This window comes from Botryllus schlosseri, chromosome 11, assembly GCF_051294905.1.
Source record: "Botryllus schlosseri isolate E-star chromosome 11, Bs_hap1, whole genome shotgun sequence".
Lineage (NCBI taxonomy): Eukaryota > Metazoa > Chordata > Ascidiacea > Stolidobranchia > Styelidae > Botryllus > Botryllus schlosseri.
The window spans coordinates 22229236-22245310 of record NC_137246.1 but is presented as its reverse complement, the minus strand read 5'-3'; the positions used below and the strand labels follow the sequence as shown (position 1 = coordinate 22245310).

At 38.2% G+C, this 16075-nt stretch overlaps 4 protein-coding genes across 7 annotated transcripts in view; 3 read left to right on the top strand and 1 right to left on the bottom strand.

Annotated features, from left to right (window-relative positions):
* LOC145450287 (ubiquitin-ribosomal protein eL40 fusion protein) overlaps nt 1-16075 on the top strand; it is a 96873-nt gene that overhangs the window by 6828 nt on the left and 73970 nt on the right. The window lies entirely within an intron of this gene.
* LOC145450282 (intraflagellar transport protein 57 homolog) overlaps nt 1-16075 on the bottom strand; it is a 207298-nt gene that overhangs the window by 151366 nt on the left and 39857 nt on the right. The window lies entirely within an intron of this gene.
* The window catches only part of LOC145450277 (uncharacterized), a 49903-nt gene that overhangs the window by 23257 nt on the left and 10571 nt on the right, over nt 1-16075 (top strand). Inside the window, exons 6-10 of one of the 3 annotated variants that reach the window (XM_080328790.1) lie at nt 9281-9432; nt 9493-9663; nt 12614-12711; nt 13774-13903; nt 14968-15116. The exons of the other annotated variants lie outside the window; for them this stretch is intronic. Coding sequence (XP_080184916.1) covers nt 9281-9432; nt 9493-9663; nt 12614-12711; nt 13774-13903; nt 14968-15116 — 700 coding nt within the window. The remainder of the gene's footprint in view (nt 1-9280; nt 9433-9492; nt 9664-12613; nt 12712-13773; nt 13904-14967; nt 15117-16075) is intronic. 3 annotated transcript variants of the gene reach the window in all.
* Nucleotides 5359-16075, top strand: part of LOC145450279 (uncharacterized) — a 78327-nt gene continuing 67610 nt past the window's right edge. The window contains exon 1 of the mRNA XM_080328794.1: nt 5359-5736. Coding sequence (XP_080184920.1) covers nt 5639-5736 — 98 coding nt within the window. The 5' untranslated portion in view covers nt 5359-5638. The remainder of the gene's footprint in view (nt 5737-16075) is intronic.

The following is a 16075-nucleotide window of genomic DNA, read 5'->3' as shown; positions in this document are numbered from 1 at the left end:
TTGGAGATAACCCATTGGTATATTTTGACCAAAATCTCCCATTTTTGTTGTAATGGCTAAATAGAAAATCGGCTCAGTCGTACTATAAAGTTTTGAAATTCAATCTACTTGTTATTTTTACACACAGAAGACTCTTTTAAATCAAAATACAGCAACAACACTACGTTTAGGGGTTTTAGATTTATCATAGTTAATAGACTTTCAGAGATATCATGTACATAAATAAACTCCAGTCATGTAAATAAGTATTTACCTAAATAGTCAAATAATGTGGCATTAATTCAATCAGTTTTACGTCAACCACCTATTGTCAATTTGAAATAATCAGTCGTAATATAATATTATTAATCAATTTTAAAGCCCAATTGTTTTTTGTACGATTTTCACCTGCAAGCAATTTAGTGCAGTTTCTCGAAAGGTTCCAGCAATGGTCTGCCATAATATGTTCATCTCATCTGCCCTGATATCTTTCTTTTGTTGTTCTAATGTCTTGGTAGAACCTCTCCGCTTGCTAATCAACAAGACGATCAGGAAATATATCAAGATGACTGAACAGCAAGTGAACTTTTATGCCCATGTTTGTTCCAAGTTTTCCATATGCAGATACGAATTTTCGTTTTGTTTGTAGTTGGGTGAGAGAGAGAGAGAGAGAGAGTCTTTATTTTCATCGAACCAAAATACATAACAAACGGCAGTGATGGTGGTACAGAAAATATGCGTGCACAGTATTCGGTATGAGATAGAAATGATCGATAAGACCGTGAAGGTCATCTAGTCTGATCACACCAGCATCAAACAGGTACACTTGACTCTGAACAGTCTGGCTGTAAAAAAATGTTTAGTTAAGAAAGGAAAATAGAAAAAAAATCAAACAATGGTAGCAATGGTGCTTTGTGATCATCTAAGAAGTTATATTTACTACATTTTAGGAGAAATTCTATGCAGTGAACTCCTTCCTAATATGAAATTGGAATCTTTCATCCATATTCGAATATGAAGTCTATCAAAGATACCAGATTTAATCTTCTCGTTTGATAGGGATACTAGGTATACCCACTTTGTTGACCCAGCGGAAAATTATCCATTTACAAGTCAAAAGAAATGAGATGCATATAAGTATTGTAGTTAAGCTTTTCAAGGACAAATTTTATAGCTTCATACTCCTCTTTAATCTTGGTAGAATAACCAATTGATACAGAAGAATATGTATTTCCGTTGTGTAAAAGTATAATCTTTAGGCTTGACAAACTGCGTTTTTGACAAACAAATATTTCGCATCAGGTCATGTTAATATTGATAGATTGATGGAGAATGACATGAGGGTTCTTCATAGTCAATTATCTATTTATGCACAGTATAAAATTAGAAAAAACTACGATTCAATCAATCAATCAATCAATCAGGTTTATTAATATTTTCATCGTTTCAAAACATCACAAGACTGCGATACAATGAAAAGATAGGAAGGTGTCGAAACAACTTGGAGTAGCCATTAAGATCAGACACCCACCTTAGCCTAGGCTAAGTAAATTAGAGGCATGCACACTGAATGAAAAGTAATGCAGAGAATATAAGACGCAAGCGACAAAATGGGGTGGCATGTGGCGGAGGGCGAGGTCGATGTTAGGTCGTGGTCCGGTAATCCTGAAGACTGGCTGGTATTGATTTAGAAGAAATTAGGGGTATAAGTATCTTCTGAACAAGAGCCAATCTGGCAAAACTAATGTGATATTCATAATAATCAGCAACCTTGAAAACCCCAGAAAAAGGCTCTCGGATGTTCTGCCAACAAATTATTCTTTTCATTTTGTTGACCAGTGTATTATATCATATTATATTCCAATACGACACAATATACTCGGCGATGCTTCCCAGTGGTGCATGAGAGGGGGATGCAGCCGCATCTCTAAATGATTTTGAATTCTTTGCGAATTGCTTTATGTGAGTTTTTTGATACTTTTAAAATAATATTCTACACCAGGGGTTCTCAACAAGCGAGCCGCATGTGATCTGCAGATGCCTATCGTCGATTATGAAAGCAATTGCTACTGATATGATGTTGCTACATATTAACTTAGCTACTTAGCTCTCTCATCGCACCGTTCCTGTTTTGTTTATTGATGACTGGTTTCTTGATATTATCGAATTGATATTAGTACTGTTTTCGGTATTTGTCTGATGGACTCTGGTTAAAGAGAATCCAGCTGGGTAGTACACTTTTAAAGAGTGTTACACTCACCACCACTGACTCGAACAGATCTCGGCAAGGAAAGGAAAATCAAACCACCAAAACTGAGCTTTCAACTCGATGTGGAACAATAAATTAGCTTTCGTGGAGATAAATGGAAAACATATGTGTCTTATTTGTCGAAGAACAGTTGTCGTAACGAAGCGAGAAAGTTTAAAACTACATCAATGACGCAGTTTCATCCAAAGTTCAAAAATACATATCCCCCGCTTAGGAGAAAAACGTTGCCAGCTAAGTGTCAAGCCCAGCAATGCATATTTCGAAGCATTATTAAAATTGCCGCGACAACGTTACAGGCAGTGTTCAAATATTGCCTGGAATATTGCTAAAGCCAAGAAGTCAGCTTTAGAAGATTAGATCTGAGAGATCTTTTGCAGACTGTGCGAATTCCCTGTTCCCGGAATTTACCAACAAGGACAACATCACTTGGCAAATCGTGAAGCTGCAGTTGTCTGATTAAACCGTGTCCAAATGAATGGCATCAATTTCAGTTGATCTTTTATCGCAGTTTTTGAGACAAGTTGCTGCAATGGCTACTTAAGCCTAGCAGCGGACGAATCCACAGACATTGCATAGCTAATAATCTGGATGCATTTTCTCTGAGTGGACACATTTGCAGAGTAAATGCTGGTAGAGCTAACGTGGAGAGGGGGCAGTTCTTCTGCAATGACGAGCTTTTATCAAGGACTAGCCTAAAACATCAACTTGACCAAGCTTACTTCTGTCATTGGTGGGGCTGGAAGGGCTGTTCAAAATAACTTTTTTCCTGGATTCCAACCATTCACTGATTAAATTGTCTGGTTATCCTTGAAAATGCTGCACACCAAATTTGGTTCAATTCTAACCAGTATAAGTCGCCGCAGAGCCAATTTACATTTTTAATTCATTATGAAAAATTTAAAATAAAATGAAATTGTTGAGTTGTCTTCAAAAAGGATGCAGAACAAATGTGACTCAATTCCAACCCGTAGTAGCGGAGTTATTGCAGTTGAGAGTTCTGGATGTGCAAAAATAGCATTGATGGTGGATATTCCCAGAATTATAAATGAAAATCTCAAATAACCTGTGAGAGTTGAAAAGTGAGAAGCAGATGGTTCGTAATATTGATCTAGTAACCAAAGATTGCAGACGGGTCATTATTCCCACACACCGAGCTAGTTTTGATATTGTGCATTCAAAATGCTGCTTCCAAGACATTGTAGTCAACATTGTCAGAATGAAGCAACACGGTGTGTCACCAGCAGTGTATGCACAACTTCAGTGTTGCCAGCCAACAACTGCTGCTAGTGAACGTTCTTTCCCCATTCTTGGTAAGCTCCTTGTAAAGACAGACACCTTCTACCCAAGAATCTAGGAAAGTATATTTCATTCTACCACAACAAATTTCAATTATTTCTACCATGATGCGTGATGTAACTACTGGAATTCTTCATAGATCCAGATTTAGTAAAATTAACTATTTTCATGAAAAAATTTGTCAGCTCTGAAGTCAAAAAAGTTTTTTTCAGGCCGAACTACTTCATAAGGACAGACAGTCACAACCAGAAATAAAGATAAGTAGTACAATTATAACATTATGTGTGGAGAACACCTAAGTTACGTACATGAGGTCAAAATTTTGTCCAAAGTAAGTTTTTAAGGTCAAAAACTGTCAAAATTTTGATTTTCTAGGTCAAAATCTTCCACTTTTAAAAAAATCGCCCTAGTTATCACCACCGCCACCGGCTATCCGACAGTCGTCGAGCATGTCCGCATTCAAGTCGAAATACAAGCAATTTCTTCTAAAAGAATACTAGCCAGCCTTCAGGATTACCGGACCACGACCTAACATCGACCTTGCCCTCCGCCACATGCCACCTCATTTTGTCGCCTACGTCTTATATTCTCTGCAATACTTTTCATTCAGTGTGCATGCCTCTTCTTTACTTCGCCTAGGCTAAGGTGGGTGTCTGATCTTGTAGGCTACTCCAAGTTGTTTCGACACGTTCCTATCTTTTCATTGTATCGCAGTCTTGTGATGTTTTGAAATGATGAAAATGTTAATAAACCGGATTGATTGATTGACCGCAGAACACATTCTTATTTCTGTATCACTTGAAGCATGGTATTGCTTTTCCTATGGCCAGCTATAGTTCATGATATGTCATGCGGGCTGTAAGGTTTTTAGACAGGTAAGCCTGACACCATGATGCTTAAATTGATTGAATTGATTACTGTAATTTGGAGATTGTGTGTTCAAATTGTTTCCTGCTTACTAGATCTTTTTCTGAATATATGTATAAATTGCGGTGTCACTCGCTGCGAACGAAAGTTATTAACTAGTAAGCCTATAGAAATGTCTGATTTTAAAATAAAGGATGATATTACATCATAATTGAGTAGCAGTAGGGCTTACGCTTACCTGTCAGGCTGTCACATGTGCGGATATGCAGACATTTCACCTCAATTTTAAGCACGTAAATGACTATTCCAAATTTTGATTTACTTCCAAAGTTCTGATCATGTTGAGATTTGTATAGTTTTATATCTTAGCCTACTTAAAATCTTTCAATACGTTTCCACTTTTTCCTTCAGGTTGCAATCCTTATGGACTTATTAGGACTCACTGCTTTATTTTCGTCACTAACCCTCCTATATACCAGAGTGGAAATAGTGACAACGTCACAGCAGGGTTGTAATGACTGGAGTCATGACTCGACTCAAGTCACGATTTTCTGCTGACTCGATTCGACTCAAGTCAGTTTCTAAAAATACGGAAATGACTCGAGTCAATCTGTGTATTGGCTCGACTTGGACTCGAGTCATTGCGCATGACTCGAACCAAGTCATATGACTCGAGAATCAGACGGCCATGACCGACATTTCGTTGTAATTTCGAAGAATAGTTAAGTAACCTCACAATTGAGATTCCGTCTATTGGTACTGGTACTTGAAAATTGGACCAGAAACTGCTAAAAGTAAGGAAAATTAGTATATTATAAATGCGAACCATTCGATATCATCAAACAGAGTCATAGAAGTGGGTTTTAACAAGACTTAAACTGGAAACTAAGCAGTCATCATAATGCCATGACTCGGACTAGACCCTCTTTTTTGCTGACTTGGACTTGACTCGGTGGTTAATTGAAAATGACTCGACTTGACTGGAGTCAAAACTATAAAAGTGGGATTGACTTGTGACTCGGAGCTTTGTGATTTGGTTACAACCCTGCGTCACAGGCAACTTTCCGTTCAATTAATTATTCTATGCAAGAAACCCTTCCGTCACGCGCAACTTATTACTGAAAACAATCAATGTTTCCAGTCTGTTTGAGTGACTTGTTGCAATGTTTATTTGTAATCAGCTTGTCGTCTTCTATTCAGTATTTATCATAAAGTATACAGCAGCCGATGGAGATGCTGTCTCTCGGATGCTTGTTAATTTTATTGATTGTACAGAATTCATTGGGTTTTGAAGGAAAAGAGGCAGGATGTAGAAAATATCAAAGGTGTGTTTACATCACTCTACCTCAGTGGTTCTCCACTTTTTTTACCATGCTGCAATCACTTAAAGGGAAAATAACCACATTGTTTCAGTACCCTGCGATTGTCAGATTGTTGGGTCAATAATATGTACGGCAGATAATTTGTGCCTCACCCTATATTGTTCACTGTGTGATCAAGTTTCGGATTGCGTGGAGCTTTTGATGGGTTCTAATGCCTTGACATTATTAGTATTTAGATCTTTGGATTCAATGTGACAATAACATTCGTTTACCTACATGTATTATGTCTGAGTTGTTTATGATGAATTGTGCTACCACTGGTGAGGCTTGGCTCGTCTATGCCTGGCCTCGCCTCTCATTTTGCCCTATATTTCTGAACAATTAGGCATTGAGTAATTTTGGGTGTAAAACATTCAAAATTAGTCATTCATAAACATCAATAGAAAATGCGGAACCCCTGCTATGTGTCATATCACTTTCACGGCTCAGCTCTAGATGCTTAAAATGCTGGTGACAAAAAAGTCCTCAATTTCATCCCAGCCTTCATCAAGTCCTCAGAGCTAGTTGAAGTGTATATATTATTGAACTTAATTTTAACAAATGCTGGTCAGAATTTGGATGAACTCAATTTTCATTATTTTCCGTAGATATCGACAGCAACCCTTATCTCGCTGCACCATCGATCATTCCAAACGGCACACCACTTGAGAATCACAGCTCTGCACTCTTAACACGTTCATAGTACACTGCCATTTCTCCAAATTAGGGTTGGTCACTGAAAGTTATGTGACGTGAGATTTGATATCATCCTTCAATGTTCACTTATTCACCACAGATTGACCATAAAATGGATTAACTATTTAGGCGTTATGCAATATGACAATGCATCCTACGCATCTGCTAGTGTCATTTTTTCTGGTTTTACTGCTTGCGGCGCTCCTATTCATGATTTTCTATTTGATGTTTTGTTTATATTTATTTTCAGCTGTACATGTGCCAATGGAATAATGGATTGTCGGGGACTATCTCTTACATACTTTCCAAATAGTGTCGTGATAAGTGATGACATCAAAGCCATATATCTTGATATGAATAACATAACTTCTCTATCACAGGTAATGTAATCATAATACATTTTCTGCTTGCTTGCTAAAGTTTTGATTTTTGAATCAATTTTGTTTTTATGCTATTTCATTCGGCCTGATGACTTTGACACCTGCTTACTTGGCACCTGGTTGTAGCTCTGGTTATATGATCAAAGCGTAAATTTTCTTCTAGTTACTGTCATCTGTCATGATCCATTCATACATGAAGTGACAGATCTAGAGGGGTGGTTTTGTAATACATTTTGCGAACTACCAAGGATATTTGATTACAGATTGGTCGATATCATTCATGAATTTCAGATCCTGGAAGAGCCTTCGCTTCAAACTTTGTCACTTACAAATAACCAAATCAAAACTCTGGAATATGATGCCTTTGACAATTTGGACAACTTGAAAATATTGAAATTGAGCAACAACTCCATACGAGTTATCTCGGACGATATCTTTGAATGGAATCCATTAAAATTGGAGGTATGAATTTTATAGTTTTTGCTGATTACATATTATGACCGATTGTTTGCTTTCAAGGTTTTATACTTGGACTCCAATAAGCTGGAATTTATTCAGCATTTCCTATTTTACGACCTGGAGGAATTGAACGACTTGTATCTGCAAAATAATGAAATCATATTCGTACATCCGCATGCTTTCCTGCAATTGAAAAATTTGAGAAATCTCCGACTCGATGGGAATAAACTCCACACTTTTACTCACAAGTGGATTGAAAAACTGCAACCCAATGCTTTTAATGTAAGTTCTATTATAAATTTGCCTTTTAAGTTGGGTGGAGAATATGTTATGTGAATGATACGATATCACAAGATATGGTCTTGGAACTCCCTACTGTGCAGATTAGTGTTGGTATTGATGTTGTGTTGTAAGTCACAGTCATTCAACTCCTGTGTGATGTGATTCATAACACCACAAGCGTTTTAAAACATTTGTCTTTCTAATTGATCGGAAACAAGTGAACTTGAACAGATATTTCTCCAGTGCGTGTGAATATTTTCAAAAAGAAGCCTAAGGCAATAAAAATTTATGTTTCTCGAGCCAAGGACCGATATAGCAAGGTCTTGGTAATTGTAATTACTTCACTCCATTTCTTGGTGTATGCTTATCAGGCCTTGAAGTTGAAATATTCCAAATGAGTATTCATGATTTAAACCTTACTGCTTGATATATTACACTGGTGTACCGGAGTCTGGCCAATTTCAGCATGGCGTATCAATCCTCTTTCAAAAGTAATCTGGTATTTACAGACACAGCGTCTAAAATGACATAGTAATAAATTGTTAGTATCTTTTGATGTTAAAGGGGTTAGAGGTAGGAATGGTGTGAACGATAGGTTCACATTCGCGTATTTTGTGTGAACCTCAGAAATTTAGAGGTTCATGTTCACAAACGAACCTTGGTAGGTCTGTACTGTGAACCTTTTTCATATATTACAATTTTTTACGTCATTATGACATCTTTGGTTGAAATTCTTTGCATTTCAACTTCGGATCAGTCTGTGCATTGCAACGGCAGCTTAAAAAAATCAACACTAAACGAGCATGCACCTTGTCAGTACTTGCTCTGCTACAAAAGTTTGCTCGAAATATTCAGCTTTCCGCACTCTGCTGTGGACTTGACCCTCAATCACACAACATCAAGAACTAAACACATTACCTGTAGGTAGTCAGCGAATGATGCTTATTCAACCAATCAATAAAATTGATATAAAGAATACATCATTGTCTAATTTAAAAAATCTAGCTTGCGAACGGGATTCCATATTGATTTGTTACGTCTATTGTATCATAAAAACCAAATCCGTGTGATAGGGGTGTTGGCTACTGTATAACTTGTTTATGGGGTAATATCGGTAGCAAGTATAGAGACCCGTTTACACTCTGCTCAATGTCAATGTAGCAATAGTCAGACGCTGAATGCATTGTCCGGTCTGGCCTAGGCCATTAGGCATAAGCTTCCCTGACAAGTCCACGTCGAGTGAGCTTCCCTGGCAAGTCCGCGTCGAAATTGTTAACAAAGCGATGACCAACATTAGAATTACTGGTTATAGTCTCCTAACTTGATGTTCATCGATTGAAAACATAGTATTGAGTATTTAGAACAGAATTGAAAGTCTCTAAATCTGTCGGAAGTCAGCTTCATGTTGCATTGTCAGGCATGGTGACATAGGACCTCAATATAATCGCACATTTGTATATAAAATTAGGCTGATTTTCACTTTGTAGACTCTTCGTCTCGACAACAATCCGTGGTCGTGTGACTGTGCCATGAACCATTCGTTGCATTGGTTAGAAAAATCAAAGTCACGATGGTTCCATGATCTTGTGAAAAGCAATCCGCTTGTTTGTGTCATGTGAGTGTCGACTCAATTGTAGAAGATAGCATTTGAACACCAATTTCAATTGTAATCCTTTCATTTGGATGTATAGGCCAAAATCAGCCAGTGGCAAATCTTTCAAAGACTTGAACAAGGACGAAACGATGGGACAGTGTGACATGCCTCAAATCACCGGTATTTCGAAGCCTTGCATGCCAAAGTATTATCAAACCTTACTGTTGCCTTGTGTCGTCAAGAATGACAGTAAGTGACAATTACATCCTCCAGCTTGACACCATTCATAGAATTCATTACAATTAACAGCCTATCCTGTTCCGATCGTCTCTTGGACCGCTCCAAATCACGATGTGTATCGCTTGAACACAGCAATCAACTATGACGGCATTGAAGTACACGCAGACGGATCTTTACTTATCCAAAATCTGAGCATAATCAATAATGGCTCCTACACTTGCAATGCTACTAATTCTAAAGGTGGGAAGGTTGTACTGTCCTCATAGATTGTATGTAGTCATGTTGGTTTTGTTTTTGAAATTGCATATCAAGACAGTACCATCATATGTATGCTACTAAATGTTCTATACCAGGGGTCTCAAATTCAATTGTGCTCGAGGGCCAATTTCCTAATTTCTGATGGCACCACGGGCCGCAGCACTAATAATAGCCTTGGGTATTCAATGCAAACTGGCATTCCACACACATCGTGAAAATGTGATTTACTATTGTGAATTCACGCCTGGCACGAAAAAAATTGTTGTTGCACTTGGCATTAGTTTGTCAAAATAGTTAGTTATAGACACCATGCGAGAGTGCAAATGTATCGTGCCATCGTAAAAGTTGCCGCATTATAATTTTGCAGCTGCCGGACATTTGACGTGCCACAATTATAGGTAGAACATTTTAGAATTTAACAAAGATTGATCTGACATCAGAGCATTGTAGCAGTACAGCCTAATCCGGGTTTTGGGCATACTCCTGATAACTAGGCTATTGCTCATAGATTTACGAACATGTGAGGGTCATGGCGTCGGAACTTGCATTTTTTGTCATCAACATCCCTAATTTCACGCTCGGTCTGATCAAAGTTCTGGTTGACCTTGCAAGTTCACAATAAATTACGTGGGCAATTCATTGTTTGATAACCAATACAGAATTCTTTGTTGGGGTGCTGCCTGCAAGAATACAATTGACCCACTGCAAAAACTTCAACATCGGATCATCCGTATCATTGCCAAAGCCCCACGGGGGCCTGGCTGTGCAACTGATAAATTGCTTCTCAAAAGATTAGGTGTTCTAAACATAGAAGATATGAGGCAGACTTGTACAACTAGATAATTCCAGTTGTCTAATTTCACTAAATTAGAGCAAAATGCCAGTAATCTAATTCTAATCTAATTTGTGAAATGCTTTTATGTTCTAATTCTAATCTAATTTGTGAAATGCTCTTATGCTCTAGTTCTAATTCTAATCTAATTTGTAACTTGTTCTTATGCTCTAATTTTAATTCTAATCTAATTTATTGTTTTCCTGTAAATGCCTCTTTATCCGAGGAATTTTGCAGCGAATTGACAAGAATATCCCTCTCGCGCAAGAAAATCCAGTGCCAAACCGCCATCGCATTACTTACAATGTACAGTACAGGCATGGTAGTAATTGTGACGAAAAATAGCCATGTTGGCATAGTAGCTTGTAGTCTGCGAACAACATTCTAGTTTCGATCACAAGTGAAAATGGAAAAATTTTTCGAAGCAGAGAGTAAGAGCATGGACTGTGTTGTTTTGAGTTGCTGGAAAAGAGAAAATCGTTTCCCTCATCTCAAGCTGCTGCTCGAGAACTCGTAGACATGACTGGAACATCAGCTTTACCGGAAATAGTTTTCAGCCATACAGGAGAACTCTATAGTGCAGGGGTCGCCAACTCAAAACAAATTGCGGGTCACTTTTTAAAACTTTCTAGAGGCCGTGGTCGCAAGAATGCAATATCGAGACAAAATGGGCCACACATTTGGGCAAGTACGTTTTTAAAACTTCACGTTTGTACCACGCCATGCTCACTTACATAGGCGATGGTCATGGTTATCACAAAAGAAGTAATATTTTATTGAGTAGTACAAATACAACAAGAAATATCATGATCATAAACTTCATTATGTTTTGAGCTATGAGCTATGTACGATGCCTGACCAGTGACCATGCTTTCAAATCAAGGTCAGCATTTCAAATGCTTTACTTTGCGTTCTTCCAAAATCACAAATCATATCACCAGCCGCATGTGGCCCGCGTGTTGGTGACCTCGGGTATAGTGCAGAAGGAGCCAAGCTTGGTGTAAAGACGTTAACCAATCTCATGCTCATGGGAATGCACTGAGATTCGATATGAAATGAACTTGATATTGGCTGTAATTATATTTCTCATTTTAAATTTCATTCAATGTCAAAGTTTGTGCGAATTCAGTAATTCTAATTCTAATTCTAATCTAATTTGGAAAAGAACCGAGTAGCCCTAATTCTAATTTTAATCTAATTTGGAAAAGCTGTGTAGCTCTAACTTTAATTCTAATCTAATTTGGAGAAATTGTGTAGCGCTAATTCTAATTCTAATCTAATCTGGAAAAAATGTGCAGCTCTAATTCTAATTCTAATCTAATTTGGAAAAGCTGAAAATTTTCTAGTTGTCCAAGTCTGATATGAGGAAGCTAGAAATTGCCAAGTTTATGTATCAGTTCCATTGCAGTCAATGTCCCTCATATTTCAACGACTACTTCACCTCGGAGACAAAAGCGCACAAGAACAGCACACGCGCGTCAACGAAGAACAACTACCATATGATCAGGACTGAATACAAGAAAACGCATTGCTCTATCAAGTATGCCGGACCCCAATCGTGGAACAGCATCTCGCCGGCTATCCGACAGTCGTCGAGCATATCCGCATTCAAGTCGAAATGCAAGCAATTTCTTCTAAATCAATACTAGCCAGTCTTCAGGATTACCGGACCACGACCTAACATCGACCTAGCCCTCTGCCACATGGCCCCTCATTTTGTCACTTCCGTCTTATATTCTCTGCATTACTTTTCATTCAGTGTGCATGCCTCTTATATACTTCACCTAGGCTAAGGTGGGTGTCTGATCTTAAAGGCTGCTCTAAGTTGTTTCGACACCTTCCTATCTTTTCATTGTATTGCAGCCTTGTGATGTTTTGAAACGACGAAAATATTAATAAACCTGATTGATTGAACCAATTCCAAAAATTACCACGCAGGCCACTCAAAACTTTGTGGCGGGTGCTGCGGGCCACATGTGGTCCACGGGTAGGCCCAACACCGATATTTCTATGCAAACAAATCAAGCTCTACTTATAAAGTTTCAGTGTATACGCTGTTCCAATACGAATCTTGAACAGTATGCATTGTGTTGTCTGCAGGATACTTCACCGCTACCACTTCTATCACACTGCCTAAAAAGATCCCTGAAACCAAGCCGGATACGCATAAAACAGCAAAACCAACAGAATTCACTTTGGTCGGTATTACACTGTTTAAGTAAGGGTTAATTTGTCCCAGAATACCCATTTTCAACACGTTATATATCCTCAAGGATCTTCAGAAGCAAATGACATTTAGTTACACTCGTCTCTCCTTTTCTGGAGTGGCTACTCAATTAGTTATTATCTTATATTATCCACTTCTGCTACTTATTCAAGTTGTTATGTTTTTAGACTACTTCCACTTCATCAGTTTCAGATACCAAGCTTTTTACCTTAACGATTTTGCCAATTAGAAACAAAATTTTGAATAGATTTTCATCACCTTTATGAGCGAAACTGCGATAGCAACGAAGCTCTGTTGTAGGTCTTGAGTCGTGTAATATAATTTTGAAAATTGCTGCTATTCATGACACTGTTTCTCGTGCGGTTAGTCGCTAAGATACGTCTTGGAATTGTGACGTATGACGCTAACGATTGATCGCCGAAAGTACGCAGTGCTCAAAACCAAACTATCTTCTCAACTGCTTGCTCGAGTAGTATTAACGCCTTGAGTTTTCCACCTCAAGAGGTTTGGCATGATTTGTCAGTTGCAGAATAGCATTTTGAAGGACTATCCGAACGCCAATGGTAGCAAATTCCCGTCGATTCACATCTCTGCAGTGTTGCGATTAGGCGTGTGACATCAACTACAAGCATTCAATTTATAAATGTCGCATTTTCAAGCATGCAAGATGAATTAAATCTCTCCGGCAGTGTTAGCGTGCTAGAAACTTTTCAGCTACAAAATTGTAACTACAGTTTTTTCCAAATTCGTTTAGAATATCAATTACTGAATTTGCGAAAACTAAGAAATTGAATGAAATACCGAATTAGAAGAAAATACGGTAAAATTTCAAGTTCACTTCATATATAGTTCTCCTGTAGCATTTTTAGGAAAACCAGATATCAGATTACAAATAAAATTAGAGCATAGAGACATTCGATTACCGTCGTTTCACACTAACTAGACAACTGTCCAAGTCTGACCTTCGGTATTTAATGTGGCTAGGTCCTTCCGATGAGTCTTGGCGTTCAATAATAATAATATTTTCATTTAGCCGACTCAGACTCCGGAAAGTGATGCGACAGCGGTAGCTCACAAGAAGTGCCCCGCTCGATGCCAATGCATATCCAGACACATCGATTGCTCAGGAGACGGAAGTGATGGGAGTAGACGCCCGATGACAGGTTTGTAACTCAATTGTCCAGACAAGCGGGCGGTGGTCGTGCACAGTGCGAATTTTATTATAATAGGCCTTGATGTAAACATTGGGATTTTGGTAGATGAAGGAACGAAATTATCTTTTGTTTTTGCCGATTTTCTGACATAAGCAGTGGCAGACTTTTTTAGTGACTGATAATTAGGTTTGGCATTAAGCCTGGAATCAGTAATGGTCAGCAACCTGCTAAAAATCAGATTTGGTGACCTTAATCAGAATGCGGGAGATTATGATAGAATTGAGGACCGAGCTTGACGGTAAATTGCATAGTGATGTTATGAATTTTCTCAATATCTTTCTTGTGATGAGGCACATGCAAATTGGTACAAATCAGAGGTCTAAATCAGAGTAGTCATCATTGGCACTCGAGTAGAAGCAGACGTATCGCTTTCCAAGTAATTTTTTTCATCAAATGTTACTAGCCTTCGATAAAGTTGTTAGATACGACAAAATAACGCTGTACACTAAACTTGGCTCAATTCCAACGTGAAGAGAAGCTATTAGAGTTGGAAAGTTTTTAATTAAATTAAAAAAAATTGTAAAGTTTATTTTTTTAAATTTTACTAGCAACCCCATAAATTTGTTCAGTTATGTAAGAAAACGATGCACAACAAATTTGGCTCAATTCCAACCAGTAGAAGGGAAGTTATTGGAGTACAATATTTTGGATTCGAATTCATAGTATTTACGGTGGCAAATTCTTCAATTATTAATTATAGATCTACCCTGGCCAAACCCAAAATTTTAAACACCAATGACTTCGCCACTACTGGTTGTAATTGAGCCAATTTTGGTGTGCAGTGTATTTTTAGGCAACTTAACAATTTAATCAGTGAATCCCTGGAATCTAGAAAAAAAAGTGATTTTTGCGCAACCCTAATGCACAATGACTCAAGTACAAGTCGAGCCAATACACAAATTGACTCGAATCGAGTCATTTTGCTCATTTGAAAAAACGACTCGAGTCATTACAACCCTGTGGCACGCGTTCTCGACACATGCTATCGGAAATTGCTTCAACATTCCGTTTAGACGTTCCCGACGATATGCCCGAAGACGCCGTCACGATTAACTTAGCCGGAAACGAACTGGCCTGGATCGGGGAGCAGACTTTCACCAAGTTCCACCATTTGGAAGAGCTGCGACTTGATGATAACCTGATCACCGACATAGATCCCAAGGTGAGCGCCTCCGTTTAACATTGCTTGAGAAAGACCGCCAGACCTCTCCCAAAGTTGGCATGCCTCTGGGAGTCATTCAGAATTTTTGGTCAGTTTCCGGTCATGTGTTTTGTGTTATCATAGAGCAGCGGTCTGGAACCTTTGGCTCTTTTGATGATATGCAGAGTTTGACTAGAAAAATTTCAGCTTTTCGAAATTACCATTGAATAGTATATTCACATTGAAATGAACCCGAATATTTTCGGCTGACGCTCTTCGGTGGTAATGGTCATCAACTAGTAGAGAATTGTAAAGAATATCATATATCAACAATCGTATCATAAAATATGACGTCACCGGCATGAAATTTAGAATAATCGGTACGACGAAAGCTCAATGTCCGGTTTTTAGATGCTACACGAACTCCTTCTGTTGGTACAGACTTGGTTGCCATATTTTGCTAAAAGTCAAATCTAGATGAAAGAGAGAGCGTTCAATGTACTATTTTTAGGTGGTACACGAACTCCTGTTGTTGACAGAGTGCTGCGACTCGTTTGAAAATTTTTACCTGAGACTTGTCAGTAGGGCTGGGCATAATGATTCGAGTACTCGAATTTGACTCGAGTAATAATTTTAATGATTCGAGTCGAGTAGCAAAAGACGATTTTTTCGACTACTGAAATTATACGCTCCTCGCCACTGAAAGTCATTTAACCAACGAGAATTATAGTTTCGGTACTATTTTCCACTGTGCAAGCCTTGAAACCCTAATTGGCTGTATCGCAGCATACGAAATATAGTACAAAGCTACTAATGTTACTGGAAATGACATATTTCCGAAGTCATGATCATTCCGCAACATTGTCACAAAGTGCAATGAAATCGGTATGGTCGAAAAAATATCTTTAATGTCATGGATAACAGGCATTATATTCTTTCGGGTGGCATGAAAGGTACATATTTGAACTTTGGCATCTTAC